This window comes from Siphateles boraxobius, unplaced genomic scaffold, assembly GCF_051911475.1.
Source record: "Siphateles boraxobius isolate OS27281-9 unplaced genomic scaffold, OSU_SipBor_1 291, whole genome shotgun sequence".
Lineage (NCBI taxonomy): Eukaryota > Metazoa > Chordata > Actinopteri > Cypriniformes > Leuciscidae > Siphateles > Siphateles boraxobius.
Window position 1 is genome coordinate 23,640 of NW_027508910.1, and position 11,361 is coordinate 35,000.

Here is an 11,361-nt window from a genome sequence, read left to right on the forward strand (position 1 = left end):
CAAAAATAAATATATTTCGAGAGAAGACGACGTGATCAGTGCCAGATAATGTGATTAAAGTTGTAAAGTACAATATAGAGATGATCAAATCTGAAACCAGTGCTGATAAACTTCAACTCTACAGACCAATAAAAATTATTTTCATAAGATAAGAATGAAATGAACGTGAAATGTGCGCTGTTACTGAAAACACACACACACACACACACACACACACACACACACACACACACACACACACACACACACACACACACACACACACACACACACACACACACACACACACACACACACACACACTCCAGAGGAAGACAGATGACTTATTTAAGTTGCTTTGGACAGAAACGTGTGTGTGTTTCGGCTGAAAGTGTGTTTTCTGTGAAGGGAACCTGAATGTAGCGCTGCAGGTGTGGGACATCGGCGGACAGACCATCGGAGGAAAGATGCTCGACAAGTACATCTACGGCGCGCAGGTGACACACACACACACACATGCACACACACACACACATGCACACACACACACACACACACACACACTCTTCATGCTTCATACATATGGCTATTTGTGTGCGTGTTTGAGGGGAGGAATATTTGTGCTGCTAAATAATGTTTAGCAAGATAATTAATGTGCAGAAACCTGCAGTTAACACACACACAGACACACACACACACACACTCTAGCGCCACCTGCTGCTCAAACACACATACACACACACACACTCAGACATGATCACTTCATTTCCCAGCACAGATCTGAAGTTAAATGGTTGTGCTCATTAATGGTTTGGAATACAGATGTAGGTTATATAACGTTGGTCTCTTTTAAGAAGACACTGAAGTTAAAACACTTCAAAACATGAAGAAAAAAAAGTGTGAAAGAAGTTCAAGTTTACTAAAGTTAACTAAAATTGTGTATATTTTACAAAAGTAATTTGGACTTTGCTATAATTGCTATAAAATCAAAGACATATTTTAACGAAGTTATGTTCCATATTTGCAGTTAACAGGTAAAATGTGTGAAATCTGGGTGATTATGATGTGTGTGTGTGTGTGTGTGTGTGTGTGTGTGTGTGTGTGTGTGTGTGTGTGTGTGTGTGTGTGTGTGTGCAGGGTGTGCTGCTCGTGTATGACATCACTAATTCTCAGAGTTTTGAGAATCTTGAAGATTGGCTGAACATGGTGAGAAAAGCCAACGAGGAGTCGGACACACAACCTGCGATATCTCTGATCGGGAACAAGAGTGAGTACTCAAAAAAAAACACAAAAACACACACACACACACACACACACACACACACACAGACACGCACACACACACACACACACACGCACACACACACAAACACACAGACACACACACACACACACACACACACACACATACATACATACATACACACACACACAGACACACGCACACACACACAGACACACACACACAAACACACACACACACACATACACACACACATACACACTCACACTTACACACTCACACACACATACACTTATTCACTCTCTCACACACAAACACATATACACACACACACACACACTTACGCACACACACACACACACACACACACACACACGCACACACACACACACACTTACGCACTCACACTTATGCACACACACACGCACAATGTCAATAACGAGCAAGAATGCAGTTGTTCGCAAATATCCACACGATTGCAAACGTGACATTGATTATTATACAACAGGTCAACAAACAATGCATTTTAAACACAGTACTCTCAGTATTTACTCTATTTTACAACAAAATACGAAAAAGCCACTTCAGAACTACAGCACACGTCGCTGTTTCTGTTCCGTGAACAATTCTGCAGCTTTGGACGAATCGTGAGTCAATCATTCAATGATTCGTTTATAAATACAGTAGTTGCTCCGTTACTGAATGAATGAATGATTCAATGACTCGCTCATTAAGACAGTGACTCACCGCCACCTACTGGCCGTTTCAGTTTAATATTTAAGAAGTATCACTTCGTTTTTACCATCATTGCATATTTCTCTTTTGAACATTTTTTGTTTAAAACGTTATTCATTTTATAAAGTTATTCATAAAGGTAAAAATAATAGGGGTTCAAATTTAGGGGGCAAATATTGTCCCTTGATCAGAGTTTTCTCCTAACCAAACGCGACACGCGGCGACTCGATTTTAGAAACGGTTTCTATTTTTCTGCGACGTCGCTGGAATAATAAACACAGAGTGTGGCGATGATAATCTCAGTGCTGTTTATGTTAAAAGCGTGTAATGCGACTCTGCAACAGTGGATAATTCACCTCAGATCAGGAAATTAAACAAACGTTCAGACTGTGAACAAACAAGAGTATTATTTGACAAAGATTGTTGGGTAACTCAGTATGTATTTTTAAGAATGTTTAAATGGTGTAATATTTTTGAATTATGTACTTATCCGTATCCGTTTTCTTCCGAGTGCCGTCAGGATTAATTGTCTAATTGTGTTTTTTCTGAAGAAATTATGATTGTTATTTAAAATGCGATTCATAAAATATGTCTAGGTTTGCTGTGCTTGTTTGTAGGGCTGGACACATTTTGTGATCGTCAATATAAATAAAATCTTAATCAAAATAAGAAAAAAAGCTATTGTAATATTTCACTGTAACAAAACAATGTATTAGTTGATATATATTAATCATAACAACAGTAATATTAACTGTACAAATTAGAATGCTAATTTAGTTTGATAATGAGATTAACTTTATTTACGGTTAGTTTCAGGACAGTAGTGTGTGTGAGGCGACGGGATCTTTATCGTTGACATCAGTGTAAATCTGTAATCATTACAGCGCTGTGTGTGTGTGTGTGTGTGTGTGTGTGTTATATGAGTGTGTGACGCACTGAACTGTTTAAACAGTGGATGTATCATTCTGACCTGTGACCTCTGACCTCTCTGATGTATGACTGACCATCTTTACTGACCCCTGTGTGTGTGTGTGTGTGTGTGTGTGTGTGTGTGTGTGTGTGTGTGTGTGTGTGTGTGTGTGTGTGTGTGTGTGTGTGTGTGTGTGTGTATGTTTGTGTGGGAGTAAGAGTGTATGTGTGTGTGGGAGAGTGTGTGTGTGTGTGTGTGTGTGTGTGTGTGTGTGTGTGTGTGGGAGTAAGAGTGTATGTGTGTGTGGGAGAGTGTGTGTGTGTGTGTGTGTGTGTGTGTGTGTGTGGGGGGGGATGGTGTGTTTTATTTAAGTTATTTTATTGGCATGGGAATGTATTTCCAAAGCATTTCTCTTTACTGTAAATCTAGAACCGATTATAAAATGAGTAAATAAAAGATAACCAATCTAGAATTGATGTCAACTCCTCATTTTTCTGTTTTATTCACACATATTTCTCGATGTTTTATTATACTTATTGATCATTTATAACACAGTATAGATATATTCAACTTGCAAGAAACGTGTCTATAAAATTGAAGAATTAATATATTATTTCCTTTATTTTAACCATCACTATTTCTTCTTCCAGAGAGTCCTGGTCAAGACGGCGGCACAAAAAACTTTCATACACGAGAATCACAAAACATTCAAGAACTGAAGAGATAGAGGCAAATCAAGAAAAACAATTACAAGTGTCCTTTAAAACATTGAGCGAGAGACGTTTGAAAGTGCTCAGGGTTGGAAGTGCATCTAAATTAAGTACATTCTGCAATTCATTCCAAGTCCAGGAGCATAAAAAGAAAAAGCAGTTTTACCAGATTCTGACAGTAGCCTTGGGACGTTTAGCGAATGTGAGAGCCAGACCTAGTGTGGTCACTATTTGTGTAATAAATTAAAAGATTTGATATATAAGACGGTTATTTACCTAAAAGAGCTTTTGCGATACATAAGTACATATGTAGCTTTCTCCTTTGATGTAAAGATGACCAAGCTAAACAATCATATAAAATACAATCATGTGTCCGTGACTCTGCACCAGAAACAGAGCGATACACACAGCCTAATTTTCTGAGGAGAGATGTGGCTGCGTGCTTATATAAAAGATCACCGTAATCAATAATACATAAAAATGCACTCTCTACTATTCTCTTTCGGGCCTCAATATAGAATGTAGTAAGGGAAAGAATAGAGCAGACATTTTCATTTTCATGTTTAAATCAGATTATCTCTGTTTAGGGCCAAAAACACTCAAGCTTAGTTAGTCTGTGTTGTTTCAGTAAGTCAGATCATGGTGTGTGTGTGTGTGTGTGTGTGTGTGTGTGTGTGTGTGTGTGTGTGTGTGTGTGTGTGTGTGTGTGTGTGTGTGTGTGTGTGTGTGATGATGTTAGCTGTGTTTGTTTCTTCAGAAGGCTTTCTCAATATTCATGATGTTTATTCGAGTTCTAGAGTGATTAGAGTTGTGCTGGTTTATCTCTCAGTGCTCAGTTAAAAAATAACGTTAAAAAATAAAAACGTCATAAAAAAATTCGGAACGATTCGATTTTCTGCGTTTTTCGCATCCTTAGCAAGTGTGTTGACAATTCAGAGGTGAATGACGAATATGAAAAACACATGAAGATTTGCAAGGACTTTTGGTGTTACGCACGTTTATCTGGGACGTTGTGTGTGTGTGTCTGTGTGTGTGTGTGTGTGTGTGTGTGTGTGTGTGTGTGTGTGTGTGTGTGTCTCTCAGTCTGCTGGGACTCATCGCACAGAAACTGAGCCTGTTTTTCTTTCTTCTCTGTTTTGTTTTGATTGTCTGGCTTGTGTGTGTGTGTGTGTGTGTGTGTGTGTGTGTGTGTGTGTGTGAGTGTGAGTGTGTGTGTGTGTGTGTGTGAGTGTGAGTGTGTGTGTGTGTGTGTGTGTGTGTGTGATGATGTTAGCTGTGTTTGTTTCTTCAGAAGGCTTTCTCAATATTCATGATGTTTATTCGAGTTCTAGAGTGATTAGAGTTGTGCTGGTTTATCTCTCAGTGCTCAGTTAAAAAATAACGTTAAAAAATAAAAACGTCATAAAAAAATTCGGAACGATTCGATTTTCTGCGTTTTTCGCATCCTTAGCAAGTGTGTTGACAATTCAGAGGTGAATGACGAATATGAAAAACACATGAAGATTTGCAAGGACTTTTGGTGTTACGCACGTTTATCTGGGACGTTGTGTGTGTGTGTCTGTGTGTGTGTGTGTGTGTGTGTGTGTGTGTGTGTGTGTGTGTGTCTCTCAGTCTGCTGGGACTCATCGCACAGAAACTGAGCCTGTTTTTCTTTCTTCTCTGTTTTGTTTTGATTGTCTGGCTTGTGTGTGTGTGTGTGTGTGTGTGTGTGTGTGTGTGTGTGTGTGTGTGTGTGTGTGTGTGTGTGTGTGTGTGTGTGTGTGTGTGTGTGTGTGTGTGTGTGTGTGTGTGTGTGTGTGTGTGTGTGTGTGTGTGTGTGTGTGTGTGTGTGTGGACAGACCTACATGTTCCCATGAAGATGGAAGAGTGGAGGGCAGACCTCACAACTATAGATTCAGTTTTACAGCAGTCACACACACACACACACACACACACACACGCACACACACAATTCTATCATTATTAACTACACATGAAGTCGTTATTCATTGATCAGTTTCCCCTCCACTAAAGCTCACATCAATACTTGCAGTTCTCATGTGGCTCTCGTACAGCTCTCACAGAGTTCTCGTGCTCGTACAGTTCTCGGACAGTTCTCGTACAGTTCTCGTACTCGTATAGTTCTCGTACAGTTCTCACAGAGTTCTCGTATAGTTCTCACAGAGTTCTCGTACAGTTCTCGTACTCGTATAGTTCTCGTACAGTTCTCACAGAGTTCTCGTACTCGTACAGTTCTCGTACTCATATAGTTCTCGTACAGTTCTCACAGAGTTCTCGTACAGTTCTCGTACTCGTATAGTTCTTGTACATTTCTCACAGAGTTCTCGTACAGTTCTCGTACTCGTACAGTTCTCGTACTCGTACAGTTCTCGTACTCGTACAGTTCTCTTACTCGTACAGTTCTCGTACAGTTCTCACAGACTTCTCGTACTCGTACAGTTCTCGTACCGTTCTAGTACTCGTATAGTTCTCGTACAGTTCTCACAGAGTTCTCGTACAGTTCTCGTACTCGTATAGTTCTCATACAGTTCTCACAGAGTTCTCGTACTCGTACAGTTCTCGTACCGTTCTTGTACTCGTATAGTTCTCGTACAGTTCTCACAGAGTTCTCGTACAGTTCTCGTACTCGTACAATTCTCGTACAGTTCTCACAGACTTCTCGTATAGTTCTCACAGAGTTCTCATACAGTTCTCGTACTCGTATAGTTCTCGTACAGTTCTCACAGGTTATCGTACAGTTCTCACAGTTCTCGTACAGTTCTCGTACAGTTCTCACAGGTTATCGTACAGTTCTCACAGTTCTCGTACAGTTCTCACAGGTTATCGTACAGTTCTCACAGTTCTTGTATACTTCTCGTATAGTTCTTGTACAGTTCTCGTACAGATCTTGTACAGTTCTCACAGTTCTCGTACAGTTCTCGTACAGTTCTTGTACAGTTCTCACAGTTCTCACAGTTCTCGTACAGTTCTTGTACAGTTCTCGTATATTTCTAGTACAGTTCTCGTATAGTTCTCGCACAGTTCTCGTACAGTTCTCACAGGTTATCGTACAGTTCACAGAGTTCTCGTACAGTTCTCACAGGTTATCGTACAGTTCTCGTACAGTTCTTGTATAGTTCTCGTACAGTTCTCACAGGTTATCGTACAGTTCTCAGAGTTCTCGTACAGTTCTCGTACAGTTCTCACAGGTTATCGTACAGTTCTCACAGAGTTCTCTAAATTTTTGGGGGGAAGAATAAATACAAATTATATATATTTTAAATGTACTCGTACTCGTTCGAACTGTACTCGTACAGTTCTCGTACTCGTACAGTTCTCGTACAGTTCTCACAGACTTCTCGTACTCGTACAGTTCTCGTACCGTTCTCGTACTCGTATAGTTCTCGTACAGTTCTCACAGAGTTCTCGTACAGTTCTCGTACTCGTATAGTTCTCGTACAGTTCTCACAGAGTTCTCGTACAGTTCTCGTACTCGTATAGTTCTCATACAGTTCTCACAGAGTTCTCGTACTCGTACAGTTCTCGTACAGTTCTCACAGACTTCTCGTACTCGTACAGTTCTCGTACCGTTCTCGTACTCGTATAGTTCTCGTACAGTTCTCACAGAGTTCTCGTACAGTACTCGTATAGTTCTCGTACAGTTCTCACAGAGTTCTCGTACAGTTCTCGTACTCGTATAGTTCTCATACAGTTCTCACAGAGTTCTCGTACTCGTACAGTTCTCGTACCGTTCTTGTACTCGTATAGTTCTCGTACAGTTCTCACAGAGTTCTCGTACAGTTCTCGTACTCGTACAATTCTCGTACAGTTCTCACAGACTTCTCGTATAGTTCTCAATGAGTTCTCATACAGTTCTCGTACTCGTATAGTTCTCGTACAGTTCTCAGAGTTCTCGTATAGTTCTCGTACTCGTACAGTTCTCGTACAGTTCTCATACTCGTACAGTTCTTGTACAGTTCTTGTACAGTTCTCGTACAGTTCTCGTACAGTTCTCGTACAGTTCTCACAGTTCTCGTACAGTTCTCACAGTTCTCGTATAGTTCTTGTACAGTTCTCATACAGTTCTTGAATAGTTCTCGTACAGTTCTCGTACAGTTCTCGTACAGTTCTCGTACAGTTCTCGTACAGTTCTCGTACAGTTCTTGGACAGTTCTCGTACAGTTCTCGTACAGTTCTCACAGTTCTCGTACAGTTCTCGTACAGTTCTCGTACAGTTCTCGTACAGTTCTCGTACATTTCTTGTACAGTTCTCACAGTTCTCGTATAGTTCTCGTACAGTTCTCACAGGTTATCGTACAGTTCTCACAGTTCTCGTACAGTTCTCGTACAGTTCTCACAGGTTATCGTACAGTTCTCACAGTTCTCGTACAGTTCTCACAGGTTATCGTACAGTTCTCACAGTTCTTGTATACTTCTCGTATAGTTCTTGTACAGTTCTCGTACAGATCTTGTACAGTTCTCACAGTTCTCGTACAGTTCTCGTACAGTTCTCGTACAGTTCTCACAGTTCTCACAGTTCTCGTACAGTTCTTGTACAGTTCTCACAGTTCTCGTACAGTTCTCGTACAGTTCTCGTACAGTTCTTGCACAGTTCTCACAGTTCTCGTATAGTTCTCACAGGTTATCGTAGAGTTCTCACAGTTCTTGTATACTTCTCGTATAGTTCTTGTACAGTTCTCGTACAGTTCTTGTACAGTTCTCACAGTTCTCGTACAGTTCTCGTACAGTTCTTGTACAGTTCTCACAGTTCTCGTACAGTTCTCACAGTTCTCGTACAGTTCTCGTACAGTTCTCGTACAGTTCTTGTACAGTTCTCACAGTTCTCGTATAGTTCTCACAGGTTATCGTACAGTTTTCACAGTTCTCGTACAGTTCACAGAGTTCTCGTACAGTTCTCACAGGTTATCGTACAGTTCTCATACTCGTACAGTTCTTGTATAGTTCTCGTATATTTCTAGTACAGTTCTCGTATAGTTCTCGTATAGTTCTCATACAGTTTTCGTACAGTTCTCGTATAGTTCTCGCACAGTTCTCGTACAGTTCTCACAGGTTATCGTACAGTTCACAGAGTTCTCGTACAGTTCTCACAGGTTATCGTACAGTTCTTGTATAGTTCTCGTACAGTTCTCACAGGTTATCGTACAGTTCTCAGAGTTCTCGTACAGTTCTCACAGGTTATCGTACAGTTCTCAGAGTTCTCGTACAGTTCTCGTACAGTTCTCACAGGTTATCGTACAGTTCACAGAGTTCTCGTACAGTTCTCACAGGTTATCGTACAGTTCTCGTACAGTTCTTGTATAGTTCTCGTACAGTTCTCACAGGTTATCGTACAGTTCTCGTACAGTTCTTGTATCGTTCTCGTACAGTTCTCACAGGTTATCGTACAGTTCTCAGAGTTCTCGTACAGTTCTCGTACAGTTCTCACAGGTTATCGTACAGTTCTCAGAGTTCTCGTACAGTTCTCGTACAGTTCTCACAGGTTCTCGTACAGTTCTTGTACAGTTCTCGTATATTTCTAGTACAGTTCTCGTATAGTTCTCGCACAGTTCTCGTACAGTTCTCACAGGTTATCGTACAGTTCTCAGAGTTCTCGTACAGTTCTCGTACAGTTCTCACAGGTTCTCGTACAGTTCTTGTACAGTTCTCGTATATTTCTAGTACAGTTCTCGTATAGTTCTCGCACAGTTCTCGTACAGTTCTCACAGGTTATCGTACAGTTCACAGAGTTCTCGTACAGTTCTCACAGGTTATCGTACAGTTCACAGAGTTCTCGTACAGTTCTCACAGGTTATCGTACAGTTCTTGTATAGTTCTCGTACAGTTCTCACAGGTTATCGTACAGTTCTCAGAGTTCTCGTACAGTTCTCGTACAGTTCTCACAGGTTATCGTACAGTTCTCACAGAGTTCTCTAAATTTTTGAGGGGAAGAATAAGTACAAATTATATATATTTTAAATGCTTTTGTCGACAGACAAAAATAAGGAAGAAGAAATGTGTGCAATTGTCAAGATAGTGTTACAATGGTTCTAAAATAAATGTTCTTTATGCAAAATAATATTATTTATTTATTTTGATTTTGGGGTGAAATATGAGCTGCACAGTTTTGAGACTGCGTGTGCGCGCCGATGTTTGTCATATTCAGCAGTCAGATGACCCGAGTCACACCTGGACGTGGAGTCCGAGCACCAATCAGAGCTCAGGATCAGGGTCATGTGATCTCTTTCAGGGGCATGTGTGTGGAAAGTTCTCCATGTGCCGCTTGAATCGCTGGGTAAATATTGGTGCACATGGTGTTGCTGAGACCGGGCCGTTTGCAACCTGTGTGGTACATCACGGGCCATTACGCTTCACACATGCGCGAGTGTGTGTGTGTCAGGTACATGTGTCTTTACCAGTACAGAAGGAAAGTGTGTGTCTGATAGTCTGTGTGTGTGTGAGAGCGTCTTGTGTGGCCTCTTCAGCACTGGAGCTTTTGTTGGCTTTCAACGCGCCTGAGGACCCATAAAACTGTATGACACACACACGCACACACACACACACATGTGCATGTAATACACACACTCATTCCCATCATAAATACACCCAGAAGAGAGTGTGTTCATCATCTGATTGTGTCCAGTGACTGTACTGTGTTTGTGTGGATCTGCGTGTGTGTTGACGTGAACCGACGCTCCTGTGTTTACTCCACTTAGCGAGCGAGCGTTGACCTTTGACCTCTCGCTCGCCCGCTCTCCCGCTAATGGAAGAGAGCTGGACGCTGAAGCGTTTAACTGATCCGCTAATGAAGATCTCTGATCTCCGCCAGTGTGTCACATGCTTCTGTTTAGCATCCTGCTTCCTCCTCACACACACACACACACACACACACACACACACACACACACACACACACACACACACACACACACACAATAATGCATGCAGTGTCGTGCAGTTTATATGATTAAACACTCGTTCTGGTGTGTTCTCTTTGTTTTACACAGTGCTGAGAGTCATATGGTGACTTTATGGTGAAATTGCACTTTTCCGTGTCATCTTGACCATTACTTTATTTCCGTGTGAGCACACGATTCCAGCGCTGCTGCTCTGTGTGTGTGTGTGTGTGTGTGTGTGTGTGTGTGTGTGTGTGTGTGTGTGTGTGTGTGTGTGTGTGTGTGTGTGTGTGTGTGACAGTGAGTGTGTGCAGGGCTCCTGGTCGGCGGCTCTTTAAGTAAACACAACGTGTGTAAAGGCGGAGGAGTCTCCATCACTCTCCACACTATCTCACACTCGTCACACACACTCGTCACACACACTCGTCTCACACACTGAGGAGAAGCAGACCAGATCTCCCGATAACGAGACGAGCGCAGGATCAGTGTGTGTCGCTGCGTTAGATTAGATTAGCGGAGAGGAACGGCCCCTGATATGCAGACGGACCCCTGGATCCCCGTGTTGATCTTGTGTGTGTGTGTGTGTGTGTGTGTGTGTGTGTGTGTGTGTGTGTGTGTGTGTGTGTGTGTGTGTGTGTGTGTGTGTGTGTGTGTGTGTGTCTCACGGTGACGTTCAGGTTCAGAGCAGAATAACACTCCTCTGTTCGCCAGGTTAAACTCGAGAGCTAAAATAACTCGCTATATTTGGTAACAATAGCTTTTAGCTAAATATTTCTCTGCAGGATTTGCGCTGGTAATGAATGAGGCCTGTCACTGAGATGCCAGAACATCTTGTGTGTGTGTGTGTGTGTGTGTGTGTGTGTGTGTGTGTGTGTGTGTGTGTGTGTGTGTGTGTGTGTGTGTGTGTGTGTG

At 41.7% G+C, this 11,361-nt stretch overlaps 1 protein-coding gene and 1 long non-coding RNA gene across 5 annotated transcripts in view; both read left to right on the forward strand.

Moving 5' to 3' along the window:
• Positions 1-11,361, forward strand: part of LOC143754077 (uncharacterized) — a 66,184-nt gene that overhangs the window by 22,362 nt on the left and 32,461 nt on the right. The gene's annotated exons all lie outside the window — the stretch shown is intronic.
• Positions 1-11,361, forward strand: part of rab28 (RAB28, member RAS oncogene family) — a 29,461-nt gene that overhangs the window by 9,189 nt on the left and 8,911 nt on the right. For all 4 annotated transcript variants that reach the window (XR_013207881.1, XR_013207882.1, XM_077246981.1 and 1 more), the window contains exons 3-4: positions 388-476; positions 1,117-1,246. Coding sequence is in view for 2 of the 4 variants with exons in the window: in XM_077246981.1 (XP_077103096.1) it covers positions 388-476; positions 1,117-1,246 (219 nt within the window). In the remaining 2 variants the exon portion in view is untranslated. The remainder of the gene's footprint in view (positions 1-387; positions 477-1,116; positions 1,247-11,361) is intronic.